The sequence below is a fragment of the Littorina saxatilis genome, linkage group LG13, assembly GCF_037325665.1.
Source record: "Littorina saxatilis isolate snail1 linkage group LG13, US_GU_Lsax_2.0, whole genome shotgun sequence".
Classification (NCBI taxonomy): domain Eukaryota; kingdom Metazoa; phylum Mollusca; class Gastropoda; order Littorinimorpha; family Littorinidae; genus Littorina; species Littorina saxatilis.
The window spans coordinates 28,709,890-28,733,458 of NC_090257.1; the positions used below are offsets into that span (position 1 = coordinate 28,709,890).

General features: G+C 44.3%; 1 protein-coding gene and 1 long non-coding RNA gene across 7 annotated transcripts in view; both read right to left on the minus strand.

The window, feature by feature from the left end:
- Positions 1–23,569, minus strand: part of LOC138945457 (uncharacterized) — a 350,740-nt gene that overhangs the window by 125,100 nt on the left and 202,071 nt on the right. The gene's annotated exons all lie outside the window — the stretch shown is intronic.
- LOC138945450 (rho guanine nucleotide exchange factor 7-like) overlaps positions 1–23,569 on the minus strand; it is an 88,935-nt gene that overhangs the window by 60,335 nt on the left and 5,031 nt on the right. For all 6 annotated transcript variants that reach the window (XM_070316877.1, XM_070316875.1, XM_070316876.1 and 3 more), the window contains exon 2: positions 9,287–9,777. In XM_070316877.1, coding sequence (XP_070172978.1) covers positions 9,287–9,352 — 66 coding nt within the window. In that variant the 5' untranslated portion in view covers positions 9,353–9,777. The remainder of the gene's footprint in view (positions 1–9,286; positions 9,778–23,569) is intronic.

The following is a 23,569-nucleotide window of genomic DNA, read 5'->3' on the forward strand; positions in this document are numbered from 1 at the left end:
CACATGTTAATACCACAGAGAATGTATGGTATCCTGATCCTGAGAACTTTGCACTCCAACTATACCGGATGAGAGCTAGAATCCAACTCACCTAAAGCACACACACACACAGAACTCTAGCTAAACCTTCAATCTTCCACTGCAGGAACTCTACGCTAAGCTGAAACCTGAGAAAAGGCGTGACCAAAGAAGAACTCCGACTTAAAAAAAACTTCAAGTTGTCACAAATCACCCCCTCCCTTTTTCACAACTGCTAGATTTATGTACATGTACCTCTACAAGTTCAAGAACCCGTGCAGGCCGATGGGGGTTCAAGTCGGAGGAGGGGATAAGGGGAGGGACGGGGAGGAAAAGGGGAGGAAAAGAGATCAGTACTAAGTGGTGGGGAACTGGAGAGGGGGAACTTCGGCTGGCAGGTGATAAGAAAAGGGCTACTGTCACTGCTACACGGCGCCACGTGTAGTTAGCTTTATACCACTCGGCCCTGCAATACTGAATAGCCATCACTGCCAGCTTCAACACTACATCGTACCATGTCTTGCAACCTGCAGAAACATAAGTCAATCAACTCTATGTCAACGTTGATAATCAAAGAACGAACGTGACAGCTAGACCTCACAATGACTCATTGACTGAACCCAAAAACATCTCACAAAATTAGCTATGGTCCCTCTAGTTCACAACTAAGGTATAGGTAAAAGTCTGACCAGACTTCACCACTGCTGAAACACGTCCGCTCTTGGGGAAGGAATAAATTTACATCTCGCTTGGGATTTTCATCCCGAGTAATAAGCTGATGCCCCTGGCAACCTTTAAGAAATGTTTTCTGGAGATACTGAACTAAAAAAGAATGTGCTGAAATTAAGACCCATGCAAAAATGACCTGACAATGACCATTCATTAACAGTCAAGGGAAAACCAGTGCCTGGCCTGTCTAAAAAAAACTCCGCGTGAGGGATTTTGCAGCAAGCGAGAGTGAAGATAAAGAGGGAAAATTTTTCTCTGCGCGCGAGCCAGCAAGCAGAATGTCTCAGGACTGTATTGGTCATTCTTCTTCTTCGTTGTTCGCTCAGACAGCAACTCCGGAGGCCCTGCTGAAGGCTGCTGTACGCCGGAGGCTCTCCATGGGTCCATAGAGTTTGTCCCTCATCGGTGTGCATGAGGCACACTCTTCTATCCTTAGCGGATTACGACTTTATTCAGTTATTCTGCAGAAAAACAGAAATGCTGGAGAAAAACTGTTTGTTTCTGCAGCATTTCTGCATAATATCATCTTTCGCGAGAGCAACATTTTTTTTCTGCAGTAACACAGTTTTACTGCAGTAGAATTAAAATCAAGAATGCTGCAGTAAAATGGTGATGTTCTTTTACTGGAGAAAAACTGTTTACACTTTTTCTTCAGCATTTTGGCATTATTCAGTTATTCTGCAGAAAAACAGAAATGCTGGAGAAAAACTGTCTTTTCTGCAGCATTTCTGCATAATATGTCATCTTTCGCCGAAGCAACGGGTTTTTCTGGAGCAAAACATTTTACTGCAGTAAAATTGAAATCAAGAATGCTGCAGTAAAACCGTGCTGTTGTTTTACTGCAGAAAACCTGTTTACACTTTTTCTGCAGCATTTTGTACTGGCTCATTATAATGTTGGAGCACACGAGCCCCCCTCTGTCGAGAGATGGACTCATCCAGAATTACCAATAGTTACAAACTATTATACTATCCCAGGGGGCGACAAATACAAACGCTACTTTACAAGGTCGTTCGTTTTTCTCCAGAAAAACTGTCACAGACTATTTTGAAGAAAAAGTTAATCGCAATAATGCTGCAGAAAACCAAGTAAACATTATGCTTCAGAAAAACTGCTTTACTGCAGTAAAAAACGTTGCTTCGGCGAAAGATGACATTATGCAGAAATGCTGCAGAAAAGACAGTTTTTCTCCAGCATTTCGGTTTTCTCCAGAATAACGTCATAATCCGCCAAGAGCCAGTACAAAATGCTGCAGAAAAAATGTAAACAGGTTTCTGCAGTAAAACAACAGCACCGTTTTACTGCAGCATTCTTGATTTCAATTTTACTGCAGTAAAATGTTTTGCTGCAGAAACAAGAAGAGCAAACGCTCGATCGAGTCACTTTCGCATTTCTGAATATTATATGAGGCATCAGATGGACAGGAAGAAATTGCTATTCACAACACAATACAGATGTAAATAATTTGATGTAAAGAATAATCCTATAAAGTTTGAATCAAATCCGATGAATAGTTTCAGAGATATGATATTTCAATTTTTTTCCTTCAAGACATACCTGTGACCTTGAAAAAGGTCAAAGGTCACCAAAGCAGACGTCAAAGTGTAGAGGTCACTGGGAGTCACGTTCACATAAAATTTGAGCCCGGTCACTTTTATAGTTTCCGAGAAAAGCCCAACGTTAAGTTGTGTGTTGCCGAACAGAAAAGGCTAGTTATCTCCCTTGTTTTTCTGATAACGTTCGTAAAAGGCTACAGATGTAAATACTTTGATGTAAAGAATAATCCTACAAAGTTTCAATCACATCCGATGAACTTTGTCAAAGATATAAAATGTCTAATTTTTCCTTTGACGCTGACCTGTGACCTTGAAAAAGGTCAAAGGTCAACGAAACCATCCTTAAAGTGTAGAGGTCATTGGAGGTCACGACTAAACAAAATATGAGCCCGATCGCTTTGATAGTTTCCGAGAAAAGTCCAACGTTAAGGTGGTGTTTACGGCCGGCCGGCCGGACAGACTAACACTGACCGATTACATAGAGTCACTTTTTCTCAAGTGACTCAAAAAACGCTGCTTCGGCAAAAGATGACATTATGCAGAAATGCTGCAGAAAAGAACGTTTTTTCTCCAGCATTTGTCTTTTCTGCAGAATAAATGAATAAAGTCATAATCCGCTTAGAATACTCTTCAGTGTCAGGGTACAAAATCACTTAAGGCCAAAAAAAAAAAATTGTCTGTTTAGGGTAACATGACCAAAAAAAGTAGGGTCGGTAGGTAGGTAGGTTTTTTTTTTTTGTGTGTGTGTGTGTGTGTGTGTGTGTGTAAATGAAACGCCAAATGTCTCTTTTTAGCATTTTTACCTCTTTTTTTTTCTTTTCTTTTTTGAAATCAAAAAAAAGTTTTTGGGTCGGCGCCAAATCGATAGGGTCGGTCGGGTTACCCTAAACAGACAATTTTTTTTTTTTGGCCTAAGAGATATGTTGAAACCAATGTTTCCAGATTTTTGGAGTAGTGCTCACTCTAGCCAGTCTAGACCCAGCCACCGAACCACTGCACCATTTGATAACATCCCAGTCACAGAGTGTTAGCGGTGGCACAGCAGCAGTTCAGTAGCACCACCTCTTCTTATCTCTTATCCCCCGTGTCATTTAGGCTATCAGGTGGAGCCAGCACCGGTCACAGACATACACAACACTCCTTTGTAGGCCGAGAAGAAGATTCGCGGTCAGAATCACGTTTGCATCTGTGGAACTGGTCCGCAATGTTTACATCCAAGATAAGAATTTCGACACAACCACCCCCACCCCGCCCTTCTCGCCTCTGCTTCAACTATCTTCTCTGGCTTTTGAGGTTTAGTGGCCGTCTTCAAAGACTAGTTCTCCTCGAGGTCTGACCCCGTCAGGTCATGGATGACTCAATGCAGAAAGCAGACCCTGAGATCGAGTGCTGCGTAAACTGTAACTAAAACTGACACCATAAAAAAACAGCGGTAATTGCAATTCTTTGAAACCTGAAGCTATGAAAGCAAGTCTACACGATACAAGTCTCTGAAACTAACAGCTTGAAATAAACAGGTGTACGCAGTCATCAGAGTGCAAATGAGATTATGGGTCTTCAGGAAGACCACAAGGTGATACAGCGGAAGCCCCCTCAGTTTAAGACACCCCAATTAAAGACTTCCTTCGTTTCTTTCTTTCTTTCTTTATTTGGTGTTTAACGTCGTTTTCAACCAGGAAGGTTATATCACGATGGGGAAAGGGGTGAGATGGGATAGAGCCACTTGTCAATTGTTTCTTGTTCACAAAAGCACTAATCAAAAATTTGCTCCAGGGGCTTTACTGGGAGAATGCAAGTTTCCAGTACAAAGGACTTAACCTTTTCTTACATACTGCTTGACTAAAATCTTTACAAACATTGACTATATTCTATACAAGAAACACTTAACAAGGGTAAAAAGAGAAACAGAATCCGTTAGTCGCCTCTTACGACATGCTGGGGAGCATGGGTAAATTCTTCCCCCTAACCCGCGGGGGGGGGGGGGGGGTTAGGATTCTGTAAATGATGCACATGCACACAATGGCAATTCCTATAGTTCTATACTGCGTACTCTTTTTCACGATTCATTCTATTCAAATGTCCTCTCCGCAGCTATATGTATGATCACAGAGTTTTATCATATTCAACGCACACATAGTTCTTTCTCATGAATTAATCAAAAGACAAGAGGTATACATTACAGCTACGAATGTGCAGGGAGTTTTTTGTGTGCGAGGTCATTAAGAGCTCCTTGACTCAAGAACCTGAATCAACCTGGAGGCTCTTGACTCAAAAACTCTTTGTGTACATGTGGGGGTTGGAGGAGGGGGGGGGGCTGGTTGGCGGGGGAGGGGGGGTACTAGGTAGGTCGTACTTCAACCACCCCCTTTCTGTGGTCAAGGGTTTAACTCATGGGCCGAGTGATCGAGCTGCAGGAATGAGTGCAGCAGGTTGTTGTTTCCATAATTATTATTATATATACCAGGCAGCGGTAAGGATGTATAATTAAGGGGGGAGAGGGGGGAGGAGAAAATGGCAGAGGAACATTCAAAACAACATGGCGATGGTAAAAGATTCAAATGAAATTAAGAACCTTGGACCGTAAGACGCTGTTCTGATGGATATCAATACTTGTGGTCTAAAACAATACAAGAGCAAAGTTTGGGCTAAGAAAATAATGGTCAAACGTTTTTTCTGCTCAAACGAAGCCAACAAGTGGGTTGACACCAAGGCCAGGTAAGAACAGAGGATGCATGTGGCTGTAGTGAGCCGACTAATTTTCATTTCAAGGAAGAGCTGAAAGTTAACAGCATTACAGACCCAAGCAGACCCCTCCTCCGGCCTGGAGGTAGCGAGCGGGGTGCACAGCGGGCCTGGGGTGAAGTGTTGTGCCTACAACTGTCTTCACCTGCCCACACCTGCAAACACTCAAACCAGCGGCCTCCAGGTAAGTGCAAGACAGACAGGGGGGGGGGAGAAAGAGAGAAGGGGGAGAGAGAGAGACGCTTGGACACTTTATTGTCAGTAGCTAATAAAAGCCTAATAGACAAGGTAAAACAACAATTTCTGCATCATTCATAAAAGGGGTAAAAGGCGAATGAACAAAACATTAATAACATAGCAAACCAGTTTATGAGTACGAACAAACAAACACACCGACACGAAAGCCATAGGTAAACAAAAATATCTAAGACTAAGGGTAAAAAGCAAGGTATAGTATGTACACACAAAGGAAAATACTGATCCAACAGTTAACACACACTCATAAAACCAATCAATATGCAGTCCACAAATAGAGAGAGAGAGAGAGACAGAGAGAGACAGAGACAGAGAGAGAGAGACAGACAGACAGACAGGCAGGCAGAGAGAGAGAGAGAGAGAGATCGAGAGTGAGACAGAGAGAGAGACAGAGAGAGAGTGAGAGAGACACAGAGAGAGAGGGAGCCAGGTAACGCCGAAGGAGGAAGGGGAACGAAGGGGGGGGGGGGGGGGGGAGTAGAGGAAACTGTCAGAGGAGGGAGAAACATTCGGGTTCCAGACACTCAGAACTAAAAGTGGAGGTATTTGGGTAGAGGCGGGGAGATACTCAGTGGAGGAAGGTGAAACATCCAGGTTCCATACACAGATGAGAGAGAGAGAGAGGGAGAGAGAGAGAGAGAGGGAGAGGGAGAGAGAGAGAGAGAGAGAGAGAGAGGGAGAGGGAGAGAGAGGGAGAGAGAGGGGGGGAGAGGGGGGGAGAGAGAGGGAGGTTGAAAGAGGATCAGGGGAGGGAGAAACATCGTTCCTCTGATAGAGAGAGGGGGAGGGGGTGGGGGAGGTTGGGAGAAACATTCTGGAATCACACATTAGAGTGAGAGGGGGAGAGAGGGAGAGGGGGAAGAGGGAAGAGGGGGAAGAGGGGAGGAAGGGAAGAGAGGGGGAAGAGGGGAGAGAAAAATATTCTGGAATCACACATTAGAGTGAGAGGGGGAAGAGGGGAGAGAGAAACATTCTGGTTCCACACATTAGATGGGAGTTGAAGAGGGTTTGGGAGAAGGAGAGGGAAAACGTTCTTGTTCCATGTTAGAGGGGAGGGGGGGTCGTCGGAGAAACATTCTGCTCCCAGACATTAGAGCGGAGAGGAGATGGGCGGATGATTTACTACAACGCGTACTGGCTGTGTGTAAACATGTACTGTAGTACGATGTACACAAAGAGTTAACACCTATCAGCGTCACACGTTTAGTTGTATACACAACTCTGAGAGGTTGCAGCTATAGCGAATAACACTTAGTATAGGATGAACTTGGTTATTTTGTCATATGAGTTACAGTAAACAAATGTGTAGTTTCCAGACATTAATATAATTATATACCAGAAACTCCTTTTCTGCATACTCATGTATAATAAGGTTTCAAAGCCCTTTCTATGTAAACTGTACCAGAGGCAGCCTCGCCCACAATGTATCCTAAATGGATTTAGAGTGCTCTTAAAAGAAGGGTTCCTCTGTGTTTCTATACAAAGTAAGGGGGCAATTAGCAATACTGGATATGTCTCTCTCAATCATAAGGTTTCAAAGCTCTTTCTATGTACACTGTACCAGATGCAGCCTTGGCCGCAATGTATCCTAAATGGATTTAAAGTGGTCATAAAAGAAGGGTTCCACTGTATGTGTACTAATTAACATTAACAAGGAGGCAATCAGCAATACTGGATATCCATCATTAGGTTTCAAAGCCCTGTCCATGTAACTGTACCAGATGCAGCCTTGGCCGCAATGTATCCTACATGGATTTAGAGTGCTCTTAAAAGAAGGGTTCCACTGTATCTGTACTAATTAACAAGGAGGCAATCAGCAATACTGGACATCCATCATTGGGTTTCAAAGCCCTGTCCATGTAAACGGTACCAGATGCAGCCTTGGCCACAATGTATCATATTGATGGTCATCTGAGAGTCAGAGGCTGGACGTGTGCCAGAGTGTAACCTTCTGTGCAGGTTTGACTGGAGCTCAGAAAGGCACTCCCTCCGTCTCCCTTGTAACCACCTCAATGTGGCTCAGGTATGATATAATGGTACAGTGAAACCTCCCACTCTAAATAGAAGTGTTCCACTTTTGAACACATTTCTAAAACAAGTTTTGAACACTTTGAGACATAGTACATAGTTCTACTGGCAAAAGTTACACACATACTGTTCAGGTTCAAATGCACACTTGTGAACATTGTGTTTATGTGTGTCTGTTTTTCTGGTACAACTATTTCACAAAGTGTTAACAACTTGTAAAAGAAATGTGTTCAAAAGGGGAACACTTCTGCTTAGAGTCAAGGACCCTATATTTATTACAACACTTTGAAGATTCAGCCTTGCCCTCCATGTATCACCTTGATGGCCATCTCAGAGTCTCAGGCTGGAGTGTAACCTTCCTTGCAGATTTCACTGGAGATCAGACAGGTACTCCCTTGCAAACACCTGAGTGTGGATCACATATATTGTACAGTAAAACCTCCCATAAAGGACCCCCATATATTACAACACATTTTGAAGATGCAGCCTTGTATCATCTTGACGCCCATCTCAGAGTCTGAGGCTGGTTTCGCCGGAACTCAGACAGGCACCCCCTTGCAAACACCTGAGTGTGGATCACATATTTTGTACAGTAAAACCTCCCTCAAAGGACTCCTATGTGGTACATAACTTTGAAGATGTAGCCTTGCCCAAAATGAACTTCTTCTTCTTCTACTTCTTCTGCGTTCGTGGGCTGAAACTCCCACGTACACCCGTGTTTTGCACGAGTGGAATTTTACGTGTATGACCGTTTTTACCCCGCCATTTAGGCAGCCATACGCCGCTTTTGGAGGAAGCATGCTGGGTATTTTCGTGTTTCTAAAACCCACCGAACTCTGACATGGATTACAGGATCTTTTTCGTGCGCACTTGGTCTTGTGCTTGCGTGTACACACGGGGGTGTTCGGACACCGAGGCGAGTCTGCACACAAAGTTGACTCTGAGAAATAAATCTCTCGCCGAACGTGGGGACGAACTCACGCTGACAGTGGCCAACTGGATACAAATCCAGCGCGCTACCGACTGAGCTACGTCCCCGCCCCGCCCGAAATGAACTGTGGAACCCTTCTTTGAAGACCTCCAACAATGAACTGTGGAACCCTTCTTTGAAGACCTCCAACAATCACAGAAATTCAGGTTTCAAAAAGGAGGGAGTCTTAAAATGGGGGTACATTTACACAGGTTATTCATGAACAAAAAATATGAAAAACAAGAAATTCCTCCGAGGTAGGAAAAACACCCCCGTCCTTAGCATTCTCACTGCCACCAACTGAGCAGGCACTGCTAACAAGTGTGGTTATTTCCCTTTGACCATTAATATGTCGCTCTATAAGTCCTTGTAGAATCTTAATCCACCAATAACTCCCTAACCGTGTGTTTGACTGGTCCCAATTTTTGTAAGGACCGTCTCAGGAATGTATAGAACCTGTTCACCAAGTTTGGTGACGATCGGTCGGTTCATTCTTGAGATCTATATGCGAACACAAACAAACAAGCAAAAAACACATCGAGCGAAACCTATACACACCCCTATACCGGGGGGTGTAATTAAGATTTGTAAACTGGGCAACAGAAGATCAGAAAGGCACTCCTTACACCCCACTTTGGCTATGGTAAGTGTGCAGTGGGACCTCCCTCTGTATAACAACTACCTTCTTTTTCTTCTTCTTCTGCTGCGTTCATGGGCTGCAACTCCCACGTACACGTGTGTTATGCAGGAGCGTTTTTTTTAAACTTTTATGACCGTTTTCCTCCTGAATTGAAAATATTTACAGATTCAAATGCCATGGCTACAAGAAGACCTTCTAAATGTCAAAACTATCAGGAGGTTGATTGACCTGGAGTCAAGACATGTAAGATCAAAAAGTGTGCGTCAAGGACCGTAGCCTGAGAACAACACTGCAGCTGCAAGAACAAGGCAAACAGTAACAGAGAATTAACACGCAAAGCAAACTTACCTCATCGTTGTTTGTTCCCTTGAAGTTGAAAACAGCCTTCACATGCTTGGGGAACCCGTCAGCCATTTTGCGAGGGCCAGGGCTGCAGCCTGTTAGCGTTGAGGGTTTCCGCAGAATAGGGGTGGGGTTCCGCGGAGGGGTGGGAGGGGGCGTGGCAACCGCTATATTCTCGATGGGCTCATAGTCGTGCTCGAGGCTGTCCACGCTGAAGCGGCTGTCACCGAGGTGGCCCCCGGAGTAAGGAGTGAGGAACTCCGACGCCCCCCGACTGGCGTTGGTGGAGTTACTTCCCCCGTAGCCTGCGTCCGAGCTTGCGCTGCTGCCACCCCCACTGTAGCCTCCACCCCCACTGCCGCTGATTGCCGCGTAGTAGCCCGAGCTGCTGTAGTTGCTGTTGGTGTTGTTGTTGTTGTGGTGGTGGTGGACACCTCCCGCGCCAGAGCTGGGCACCGCACCACCGCTGCTGAAAGATTGCGGAGGAGTTGTCTGCCCTGGAACACCGTCCAAAGAGGCAATAAAGTCATTGATTTCGTTAACGATCTCTGTGTAGTCGTCCGGGTACTCACCGCTTTGTATTCTGGCCATGGTTCTTTGGCCTGGATTCAGGTTGTTACTCCACTGTCAAAACAAAACTACTTTTTTTCCTTCTAAATGCAATTGAAACACATTTGACTCCGTTTTGCACTGATTGTCATGTTCAGGTAAGTGTTCAAACCATTATTTCTGTTCAATATGGTCAGGTGAGTGTACAAATCTCTTTTCCAAGATAACAGCCGTTTTATTGTTCCATTAGGTCCATTTCTGCGGCAGTCCCACAAAAAATAACAAAGTTGAAAAGTTTTCTTCAATCTCAACTTTTGTAAGCCAGAGACAATTTTAGTTCAGCAGCATGATACAACATGTAGCACTGTTTCTGAAAACTGGTCCACAGTTTTGGTCGCGATCGTTCAAACGGAAGTAATTTTGGTCCAGAAGTTTGAGCGGATTATACTCAGCATACCGTCACACGACAGTATGTGCAGCATCGTTTAAATACTGTCACACGATGATATTAATGAACGCCTTGATGACTGTCAACTGACAAGTGTTAGGGTACTTAAGACTCTTACACAAATCCACCACACGGATATTGATGATGGGTAAGCTGGTCAAAAGAAAGAATCCAATCCTTCACGATTTCTGAGCACAGAGTAACGGAAACATGAAACAACTGAACTTCGCAGTCATATCGCTGATGTTCATCATCTTCATGCCCCACACATGTACTATTGCAGCCGTGCAGTTCAAGGGCATACTGCCCTGATTAGGCCCCCAAAAAAAATAGGTCTGTTTACGGTAACATAGGCCAAAAAAATAGGGTCGGTAGGTCGGGATTTTTTTTTCTTTTTCTTTTTCCAAAAAAACATATTTTTACGTTATTTTGCCAAAAAAACAAGATTTTTTTTTTTTTTTTTTTTTTTCCAAATGCCAAAAAAAAGTCTAGGGTCGCGCGAAAAAACAAGGGTCGGTCGGGTTACCGTAAACAGACCTATTTTTTTGGGGGGGCCTTAGCACAATGAAACAAACTCACAACTTCCTTGATTGAACTTCGACAATCATCAATCCTCATACCTTTACTAAACTTCCTTGTCATTGATTAAAAAACAATGACACAATACAACCAATAACTCTGCTTCACTCTTTATTGCAACGCTGAAGTGACACAGATGAAAACAAACAAAACGGTTATTTGAACAAATCAGACTCACGAGTCATTACGAACTCACTGATTGGACTTTCAAAAATAAACACTAGAATTTTCCCACCATTGATCCAAAAAGCATAGAAAAGCACTGTTAATTGCAAACCAGAGATTAGTTGCACACAGTACAATCGAGTGCCACAATGAACAGTGACATAGAGACTGGCCTATAAAAGAATAGGGATGTCATTTGATGTCAGCATTGATGGTTTCACGCCAAACATTATTTCAAATTGCCCAAAAATGAGACATAATTTTGACAAAATTCCAAACATTTTAGTGAAGAAGAAAATGTGAACCGATAGACTGCCTAAAACTTCCTAAAATTGCCAAAACATTTCTGCCAAATCCAGAAAATGTTCCTGAGAAAAACAAACCCTAGTAACAGCCTTGCAGTGCAACGTATACATGTTTTTAGCAACACTGAAAACTTAACACAGCCTTGACACAGACGCCCGAGACCACAGCAATCATGACTGTCACAGCCACAACACATGACGGCACCTCTCGGATTGGAGCACATGCCTAGCCACAGATAATGGCGATGATGATGATGATGACACATTATCCCATCATCCCCCAGTGGGTCGTCTCCAGTTGCAGCAAAATGTCAAGCCAATCAACAGGCTACAGCCATCCAGCCCGCCACCACCGTGCCAGCACTGTTCACACAGTCCGACTTGTACAATGTGCCAGCCTTTCATCAAACAATCAGGCAATGGGGCAACGCAGCCAAAAACATCCCAAAAAGAGCAAACTGTGGACACATTCCTTTGTGTATTCTCCCAGAAAAAACATGTCGAATGTGGCATATATTTTGTGCCTACAACTAGAAGGTGCATAATCTTATTTTATTCCAAATGGACCTGAGTGCGCTTCTATTGTCGCTACTGTTGTTTTGAAACGTCCCAAGTTTGGTACCTATGTATGCGTACCTATGTATGCGACTGCAATAACTAATCTGTCAGTTTCTGGTTTGATCCCATTAAAGCAACCGTGAAAGTATTTTGGAGTATCATATTATGTTCAAAACCATAAATTCCTATTAAGTCCGAATTTTGTCATCATCTGAAACACTTTCTGATCCTCTGAAATTTGACTCATTAAAAACTTCAGAAAATTTCCCGTCAAAGCTCTCGACCTATCAAAATGAGTAGTAAAACAAAGTCAAAAACACGCATCTGTATTAAGTCCAAAATAAGTTATCGCTTAAAACACTTTCTACTCATCTAAAATTTGACGAACCACCTCTGACAATCTTACACATCATCTGAGAGTTCCCATTCCTGAACAACGAAACGCAGGATGAATCAGAAAATCTGTCTGTCAAAGCTATCATACCCACGAAAATGAGAAGTAAAATAAAGTCAAAACATGGCTCTGAAGTTTAAAACTAGTTTTCATAAGACACATTTTCTGCTCATCTAAAATCTGAACTCTACCACCTCTGACAATCTTATCCATCATCTGAGAGTTCCCATGCCTGAACAACAAAACGCAGGATGACGCTCTAGTGCATGTGAAACCATTTAAAATGGTGTGAAAGGCAAGCTGCTTCTGTCTGAGAGTGTGAGAGTGTGCCAAGTCATGCCAACCTAAATAAAAAGCTTGCATCAATTCAAAACAGTTTACCACAACCCCTGTTTATTGCTGAGGGCAGGATTTTGATTATTACCTGAACTTTGCTTTTGATCTAGAGTGTTTTGTTATTTTTCCTCTCTCGAAACATTTGTTTTCATGGGGAGAGGGGGGGGGCTGCTATCTTCTTTACTCATAAAAGGTCCAGCCAGTACACTTTCTGGTTACTTTCCTGAGATTTCAGTTCTCCTCAAAAATATCAATTTGAATTAACACTTTCTACCCAACCTATGTTGACCAAGTTTTTTTTGGCCGAGACCAGCTGTGCTGCAGCTGCAGGTCACTCAGAATTGTAGTAACTGTGTAGTAACTGTGCATCAACACGCTGGAATGCAGACGCTACAGTAAGCGACTAAAGCTAACAGTCTGAGCGGATATAAGCGTACCTGGTCAGTTAGAGCCATATGAGTGGGTACGGATAAATATATATCCGTACATGGGAGACAATGAGTTAAATAAAGGAAGATTTCATGAAACAGATATTCCACTTTGTACAAAAAGCACTCAGGCGCTTTATTTTTTGTATGTATCCAAGTGCAAGAATGCTCTTATAGTTATTCCATGTGAAATCGTGGACATGATCTGTGGGGATCATCTCGGCCATGTGCTGCGGAACGACAGTATCTCTAACCAAAATCAAGCAAAAGAAGCTCTCCTGTCCTTGTTTCAAGCATTTTTGTGATTTCAACGAATCAGACCACGCGGTTTGTTCTCACCCGTTTAGGTTTAACCCACTTTTGCTTCAGTCGTGCCCCTCAGCCTAGGACACCACCCCCTACTACAGCTACATCCACACTCCAGCCAGACAGGAACGAGTCTAAATGCAAGGTATTACATAAGCACAGGTAACTGAGCACAAACAGATGCACTGGTAAACGCTCCCCCTAGCAATAGCATCCAGTGCAGCTGGTGTACAGAATGCACATTGAGCACAGGCAACACAGAGAGCCTCAGGTAAGAATGAGGTCAAAACTGTCAATGTCTACCCAGTTTAGACTAAGGGGTGAATCACTGGAAAACTTCCCCGTAAAACCCAAAATCCCAACGAGAGAAGAGAGAGACAGAGCGAGAGATATAGACAGAGAGAGACGGAGACAGAGAGACGGAGACAGAGAGAGAGACGGAGACAGAGAGAGAGAGAGAGAGAGAGACAGAGAGAGATAGACAGAGAGAACTAGACAAAGAGAGAGAGACAGAGAGACAGAGAGGGGGAGAGAGAGAAGGAAAACAGAACAGCAGGTAAATATTTCCTGTCTAGCACTAATTGCAGTTTCCTCGGCATTGGCGTTAGTAACGGCAGAAGCTCACGCCGAAGAAAACTCTTTGGAAGCTGTCAAGAGTCTGGTAAAGTGCTTACAACCTGGTATGAATCACATGTTCTATCAGCAGCAGCAGCACACACAAAAATCCAGTTCCGGAAAATGAAAGCAGCAGGAGAAATACTTCCTGGATCCCTGGTGCTGCTGCTTCCCACGAAGAAAAGTTCACAAACCTTCCTTTCTTGAAAAAATTACGCACAGAAATTACATATTGGACAGTCAGAAATTTCAAAGTTGCTTATCTTTTTTCCCGTCATGACAAAAGAGTGAGAGAGATGAAAAGAGTGAGAGAGAGAGAGAGAGAGAGAGAGAGAGAGAGAGAGAGAGAGAGAGAGAGAGTGGGGGGGGGGAGATACACACACAGAGTGACACATAGTCACACACATACACACACACACACACACCGCGAAGCATTGTTTTCATTCTTTTACACAAATAAACCTCAGCAGATGCACCCAATTCTTGCATACACATGCAAACCGAAGTCCACAAATGACAACTGGAAGCACGCTTGTTCGGGCAACACGACTTGAAATGCCAGGTAAAAAGAGGTCATCGCTGTCAATGACCCAACCGGCTAGAGATGTGAGAAGAATACTCGCCAAACTCGGCATAAAAACCAAACCGCATCCACAATCCAAGAATGAGTGAAGTTGGGGGGAGGGGTCCTTTCCACCCCAAATCCCATGAGCTAGACTTGAACGCTCGTGCAACACGAAAGGCCAGGTAAAAACAGGTTACCGCTGTCACTGCCCAAACCGACTTTAAGACTTTTTTGCATGAACCACAGTCGCCATAAAAACCAAACTGCATCCACATCCAAGAGTTCCAGAATGGCGATGTTCCTTTCCATCCCAAATCCCCTGAGCAATTCTAACACTACAACACCCAGGCAACACGAAATGCAGGGTCGCTGTCACACCCCTAATCGAATAGACAATGTACCTATACCATAAACCACACTCGCCATAAAAACCAAACTGCATTCACGTTCAAGAGTTTTAGAATGGCGAGGGGGGAGGGGGGGGTGTGGAGGTGGTGATAGACGATTCTTTCTACCCCAAATCCCCCGAGCTATTTCAACGCAAGAACGATCTAAAACAGCTGCCACCACGTAGCAACCGCAGCAGCCAGCAGAAAATTAATCCACGTTCAGAACGTAATGCTTGGAGCCAACTCCGGATCCGCCAGGTATACAATTATATACACCCCCTTCCCCCTTCTCTCCAACAGAAAACTAATCCACGTTCGGAACTTGATTCTTGGAGCCATCTCATAATCCGTGAAGTATTTAATTATACCCCCTTCCATCCCCCCCCCCCCCCCCCCCCTCTCACCCCACCCCCCCCCTCACCCCTCCCCGTTCAATGTCCGGACAACCTCAATTTCAACGAGTAACAGGTATACGAACGCGATGCAAGTTTAAGTAGTGGCAGTACTTTACAGGTAAACCATACCAGGCACAGGAAACTAATACTTTGTAGGTCACACTGAAACAGGTCGATGCTGATTTGCATTCAGTGCTGGAGTGTCTGTATGTCTGTGCCTCTGACAGTCCTTTGCTAAAAATTGTGTGTGTGTGTGTGTGTGTGTGTGTGCGTGTGCGCACGTTGGATCTTGAAGCTGGACTCCATTGAAGTTAGACCTCACTAAGTGGCTGTGCCTCTGGCTCTCCCTTGAGTGCGTCTGTCTGTCTGTCTGTCTGTCTGTCTAGTTTGTCTGTCCTTTTTCTTAATCACTGTGTGTATGTGTGTGTGGATGTGTGTGCGTGCGTGTGGGTGGGTGTGTGTGTGTGTGCGTACGTGCGTGTGTGTGCGCACGTTGGGTCTTGAAGCTGGACTCCATTGAAGTTAGACCCCACTAAGTGAAGAGAATGGCTGCAATGCCAATCGTACGCTATATAGATCGGATCGGCTTACCCCCGCCAGGTGGGGTCTATGCTTGCCTGTTCGCACACAGGATGATCTAAGTTAGGCTCATCCAAACAGCTCAGTATCAAACGATCTTTCTCTACCTGACACAAGCGTCTAGCCGAAACTGTACCCCATCGCAACTAGCAAGTTCACAATCAGATCAGTGCAGAAGCCGGGGGCAGGTAAGCGGGGGAGGGGGCGGTAAGTTGTTGTACAGTAGAACCCCCCCCCCCCCCCCCCCCAAGACATCCAAAAATCTGAGAAAGAGCTTGTTGTTTCTTTTTGAAGTGAGCAATCACCACACACATAAACAGAGACACTAAATACATTTCCAAACACCAGACATGCACAACATAACCTGCTAAACAAGTATAATAAATATATCTTGATGTACATTAATTGGAAGAACAAGCACATTTTTTCTGTACTTTGTAATAATATGCTATTTGTGGGAGAAAAAAATAAAAATAAAATAAAATAAAATAAAAATCTGAGAAAATCAGATCTCAAGGGGGGTGTCTTAGAACTGGAGGTACATTTACAGAAGTCTGAGAAAACCAGGTCTTAAAAGGGCAGGAGTCTTAATTTGGGGAGTCTTAGCTCATTGTCTCCCAGGTACGGATATCCGTACCCACTCATATGACTCTATCTGACCAGGTACGGATATATACGCTCAGGCTGTTTGCTTCAGTTGCTTCCTGTTCCGTCCATCTAACGCCTGCATTCCAGCGTGTTGATACACAGTTACTACAATTCTGATTAACCTGCTGCAGCACAGCTGGTCTCGGCTAAAAAAAACTTGGTCAACATTGGTGGGGTAGAAAGTGTTAAAAGGGGGGTTCCACTATAGAAGTAGGGTGGGGGTTGTGTTAGTACGTAGGAAGGGTGGTGGGGTGTGGGAATTGGAATTTGGAATTTGAAGTTGTAAGTACGGCCGAGAATGATGTGTGCTGCCTTGTACATGCTCCAACCAAATAAGCAAAAGTCTAATCAGCGACATATCCCCTTAGCAAAATAAATCTCCGCATAACCTGCTGGCAAGTTTACAGAAGAAATAGAAGTTCTGAGAGTGACTGAGCGCAGAACTGATGCATTCCGTATGTTCCAACCACGTAGCCTACGCAAAGGTCCAAGCACCGGTGGTACCTGTCCCAGAAAAATAATCCACCGCATAACCACAGGCAGGTGAGTTGTACAGAATGAAAGGTTTACAGGTATGAACAGAATCTGATCATGTTCCTCGGCTCTGCAGGAAGGTTAGGACCAAGATCTTCTAGTTCTACTGCTAGTAGAAGAATTTTGGTCAGGATGCATGAAGGAACTGACGTGATCTTATCTCAGCAATATTCGCAATCTTCAAAGCTATTTTCAGTGACGCAGAGGAAGAGAGGGTATGTATGCTGTGCACGACAGCATGTGAGGTTTAGAACTGAACCAGAACGTACTGTAATGCTCCAGCACGTACAAAATCAACGGAAAGACGACAATCTTCAGCTCCGTCGTCACACTGTATGAACCTCAACAGTTTTACTCTAATTTCAGTATGTGACGCACCTTCCACAGCGCTATTTCTGGAGAAAGCCCGAGAGACTGGAAGCCCGTGACTGACTACCAAAACAGATTTTGCCTCGTCCATTTTAAAAGCGGCAACAACTTGGAGATAAATACTAGTACCATTCACCATCAATTTTTGTCTGATGTGCATCTTGCTTATCAACGTTTAAAGGCCGATAGGCCATTAACGTAACCTCTCTTGTTTTTGATTCTCGACTGACTACATTTCCAGACAGAACAGATTGCAGCGTATGTATCTTTACAGTTCAAAAGAGAAACAAATGCACCAAAAGCAACTCGATGAGCAAAACAGACATAGCTGAGAACGGAGCCCCCCCCCCCCCCTCTCTCTCTCTCACGGTCATGGAAATGTGCACAGAGCTATGGAAAAGCAGCCTTTCTTGCCCAGCAGCTTCACAACATATATTGAAAATCAAAACAACACGCAACCGCAGACGCCAAAAGTTCCGTAAGGTTTTTGGCAAAAATCCACTGCTTAGGACATTTTTTTTTTACATATTTTAAAAGAATAGGCACGCATGGACCACACACACTTAGTTTGTATCTGAAGACAAGCTCCTTTGCTTATCAAAGCACACAGACAAGACTGACACCCTTGTTCTTATTTGCGCACATGATATACCACACGAGATGCACACGACTGAAGTGATCAATGACGAATCTCGAACGTTGCAAAGAACTTTCCCATCAAAATCAACACAACCATCACCTCTCCAATCAGCACGGAGAAACACAGCGCTATCATATAAAGCAAAGTCAAACAGTTGTTAGCGGCACACTTTGGGCAGAGAGAGAGCGTAAAATGCACACCCTTTCAGTGGCATAAAAAAAAGCCACCAAACCCTATTACTATTAGCACCAAACTTTGCACTCGGAGATAACTGCAAGATTCACATGCCTACACATCACAAAAGGTACGCTCACACTATACGACGAAACGATACTCCAAAACAGACGGTACAGTAGCCGGCCGCTGTAGCAGTGTTGTCGGTGTCTGTGGGAAGCGAACACAAAGACCCTCCCAGACCATTAGCAGCGTACCGCACGTGCACAGTCAGTGGGGCCAACACACACACACACACACAAACTGAACACCCAATTCCACACGCTGCATGCCAGACTTTGAGTTTTACTGACTTCACTGTCAGCGTTCATCAGTGGTTTGACGAGAACACAGGTGCAAAAAGAGAGGGAGACAAGAGCCAGAGAAGCGTGACGGTATCTTTGAACGAAGCACGTGCACACAGTGGGGCCAACACACACACAGTGAACACTCAATTCCACAAGCTGCCAGACTTCAGAGTTTAACTGACTTCACTCAGCGTCCATCAGTAGTTTGATGAGCACACAGGTGCAAAGAGAGACAGAAGCCGCAGAGAAGTACAGTGGACTATCTCTGAACGAAGCACGTGATGAGTCAAACAGACAGTGAACACCGAATTCCGCACGCTGCCAGACTTGAGGTTCGCTTCAATCAGCGTCCATCAGCAGTTTGACAAGCACACAGGTGAAAAGAGAGACAGAAGCGTAGCGGTGCCGAGAACACAAGGGCAAGAGCGACAGAGAAGCCTTTTTCAAGATTGTAACACATGGGGAAAACATGCACTGTGTACGCTGTTGGCTTTTACTGCACGAAGCTACAGGAGGAGGAAGAGGAACTGCTGAGTTGTACCGGCGTTATCTGCTGGTTGTACCGGAGACCAGTCTCTGACTGTACTCCATCGTCACCTTTCAGTCTATTCGCTTCTTCCTCAAACTCTTTAATTTTTGCATAGGCCCAGGAAACAGTTGATAACTTGTTTTGTTTTTCTACCAGTGGTAGAAATTGAAATTCTAAATCTTTCGCTCTGAGGCCAAAGAGAGAGAGAACCGAGACTGAGAAAGAGAGAGAGAGAGAATGTGTGTATGTGTGTCAGTGTGTGTGTGTGTGTGTGTTCGGAGGGTGGGGGGTGTGTGGAACCATGCCAATCAAGAGATCCATTCAGTCGGCAAAACATCGAACTGACTTCTCAAATCGGTAAAACCTGTGCCGTCAATGCGTCATTTGGGCAAATTTGCCCAGAGTTCCTGGAGAAAAAAAGAAACAGTCATTGTTTGCAGCCAACTAGAGAGTTTCCGAAACTTGCATAGCCATTTCAGCCAAATTGACAAAGCAAATAAATCATAGCAACATCCCAGCCTACCTTTGGTAACTAAACCTCCATACGTTCTCATCATTTCAGCAATTGGCACCACGGCTGTTGACGACGACCAGAGCCTTTCGCGAAGCCTTGCCGCTGACTGACTTCAATACCTGTGATGATGACCAGCCTACCTATAATTATGTCGGCATACTAACTAGCGCCAAAACTGATAATTGTACAAATATCACTGGTAATTGAAAACAACATTCAGAATAGACGAATTCTTAAAATAACTCCGTCGGGTGTGTCCCAAACACGTGCTCCTGTCCACGTGTTTCCGACACATCCCTCGCTAGTGATTGGCCCCTCCAATGTTTCAATGCCAGAGGTTTTAGCAAGGGTAATCACTCTTCCACAACCTATAGAAGCCCGATGGAGTTATTTCCGAAAATCGTTTTTTACCACTAACTTACCTCACCCAAAAGTAGTGCCAGAAGTATTATTAATTTGTAATTACCAAACGGAGATATCCGCAGGGTTAGTTGTAAACATCAGTGTTCTCTAAAATTATCACTTTTGGCACCAGTGTGCCGGTATACTGACAGACTTCAAGGCCTGGTGATGATGGTCATTCTTCGTGCCCGCTGCCTACCTGTGAGTGTAAAACTATTTACCTGGCATGCTGTCAATGGTCAGAACATTCCCCAGCTGTCAGTGAACAACCCCACCACTCCCCCTCCACACACACACACACACACACAACCTGCAAACCTATTCCCATGCGTTAATTATTCCGCACGCTTTCTTTGCACGGGATTGCACTCATCGGGTTTCGTGATTTCTAGAGCCAGACGTATTCACCGGATTTAAAAACAAAAGAATAGTCTTTCTACTACCACACGCAGCACACATTTTTTTCTTCACAAATTAAATTCGCAGCTTAGCCCATGAGGTAGTTTTGACATTAATTTGGGCGAACAATTCCTAATACGTACAGACTGCAGTCAGACAGCAGATTTATGGTATGACTCCAAGTGGAAAGCTGCTTTTGCTCCACGCAGGACCCTCTGTTAACCCGTGATTTGTAAAAATGTAAAAAACATTTTACAAATCACGTCGAACCTAAAACCGCGATTTGTAAAAATGTAAAAATATCGCATTCCCCGTGATTTGTATTATTTTTTTTACATTTTTACTACAAATCACGGGTTAACACCCTCGTCTATGGCGATTAACGTGACGGCTTACACTGGAATGAAGATAATATTAAAAGGTTTTCCGGCTGTGGGATACCGTTACTTCACTCCAGAACCGAACTGCGGAACCGCTAGGCACTGAAGCGATTTGAAACATTTCGTTAGCAAAATAATTATGCACCTTCAACCTAAAAAAAAAAAAAAGCGTGGGACTGGTAACATGCTTGCTCTTCTTCTTTTTTACATTTAGTCAAGTTTTGTTTGTTGTTGTTGTTGTGGCGTTCGCCCGAATAGATTGGGAACTGAGGGAGCTCCTATCGGTCAGTTTATTGCTGACCGCTGTGTCTTCCATTAACTGTAGAAAAACTGGAATTCTGACTCAGCCTTTTTTCTGCTTGGGCCATCAAAATGTCAAAAACATAAATGTTGAGGTTTAAACGCCCTAGTTGTTCATCACAGGTCATACAAACACGCACACACACACAACCATTGATACGCTTACATTGTTGTGGAAATAAACAGGGGGTATCTGGAAACATGCACGAACAAAGCCAGAATTTTCTACCCACAGCACATAAATTCCTTCCCCTCCCCCTCAACGTGTGTGTGTGTTTGTGTGTGTGTGTGTGTGTTTATTGTTCACTGTTGTGTGTGTTTGTGTGTGTGTGTGTGTGTTTATTGTTCACTGTTGTGTGTGTGTGTGTGTGTGTGTGTGTGTGTGTGTGTGTGTGTTTGTTAACTGTTGTGTGTGTGTCTCAGTCTGCCCCGCACACAACTTTTCTACCGCTGCCGCTGGCAAGCTAGCGTTGCAAAAGAATGTTTTGTTCTCAGTACCTCTTACATTTGACCGTACTTACTTACAAAATCGTTTGTACAATGAATTGAATGCATGAACTCTCTCTCAAACATTCTCATTCTCTCTCTCTCTCTCTCTCTCTCTCTCTCTCTCTCTCTCTCTCTCTCTCTCTCTCTCTCTCGAATATGCACAGCACCAGCGTACGGCCCCAAGAACCTGCACGTGAACTGCGTTAAAAGATAGGAGCGTCTGTCGTAAACGTCTGCATGGTTACATAAACAAACCTTTTTTGCTGCTCCTCTTCACAATTCCCTATCTCCCTCTTTTTTTGCAACTGGAAAGAGTTCAAGAAAACAGCCCGGCAAATATTTCCCCACGCCTGACAGGGGAGAGAAATTCCGAAAGGGAGAAAACTCATTAGCAACACGGTAGTAGAAAGGTCAGAAGAATTTAGAAAGCTGGAAAATGAATGTACGCGGTACTGGGGGGGAGGGGGGGGGGGGGGCTTGTACGTGCACGACAGCAATAAGGCATTTTGTTCTGACTCACCAACAGTACAAAGTCAGATGCGTCAAAACAGCACATAACTAAAACTCATATTTTAGCATGCTTTTATCTGCTAGTCTAATTCACGAATCTGTCCAACGGAGACTTTTGTGTCCTAGTTCTGCGTTTAACACGCAGTAATTGCAACGCATACCTGCTGTCTCAAACCACAATAACCCCACCCATCTCCTCGGTCTGTTAACCCAAAATTCTTCTGTCAACATATTGAGAGTACGACCGCATCCTCTTAATAAACCAGACAAACATCACCAGGTCACAGAAGCACATTTTTGCAGTGAGCATTTGCAGATTCCACTAATCAAAGAAGGATGACAAGTTCCAGCTGTCGCCATGGCAACGGCAGATATTATCATACACTCCGAATTCATACATGTACAGTATCCCACCGCAATCCTCCCCTGGCCCGACAACAATGGCCGGCGCTGAATGTTTGTGGTGTTCTCCTAGTTATGGAGATGAAGAGATTGCTGTTCTCTCGGACGTGTGTTTGAATGCATGCATACATGTTTGTTTTTGTCAGGGTGTGCGTGTGTGTTAGTGTGTGTGGCGCACACTCTCAGCGTGAGCCCGATCGTCCGCACATGTACCTACATGTCAGTATAAGTAGCTTTTGTTTTGTTGATATTATCAGTGTGTGTGTGTGTGTGTGTGTGTGTGTGTGTGTGTGTGTGTGTGTGTTGTTGGTTTTGTTTGGTTGTTTGGTTGTTGTTGTGTGTTTGTTTGGTGTGGGTTTGTTTTAGGGGGGAGGAGGGATTTGTTTGATTGGTGGTTGACAGCTGATTTGGGAGGTTGTGGTGTGTGTGTGTGTGTGTGTGTGTGAGTGCCGCGTGTTGTTCCCCCTTCGTCGTTGGCAGCGCGCCCTTGTTCGTCATTAATTACCATGCTCCAAACCCAACCGCCATCGACTTGAATGCTTTTTAACAAGCATTGAGTGTTCAGATGCAGAAGAGGTAAACCCGCGATCATGAATCGAGCAACATTCCGTCGGAGCGTACCGTGGCAGAAGTAGCGATTCCAACGAACGACGTGACAGCAGCCTTTCTCGTTGAAGCCGGCTTCTTTTTCATGAATCACTGACTCACTCTGCCTTGAGCTTATCACCGGTAGCCAGAGTGCTTGCCACTTCAACGGTCAAAGTAACCCCCCCCCCCCCCCCCTCAAGCAGAAACAACCTGTGATCACGTACACCCCCACCCCTATAACATATTTTCTACCCTTCTCCGTGTTCCATATCGCATGGCATTAGCAGCTCGCATTAATTCTCATGTGGCATCCTCGACTGATTAGCCGATTTCTGGATCAAAAGAAACTGTGCACAGCTAGTAGAACCTGGAAGTGGAACCACTTTGGACAAGTGCTGCAAACACAAGAATGCTTCCCCACACAACTCTGATGCCTTGGTCAATTCTATTTTA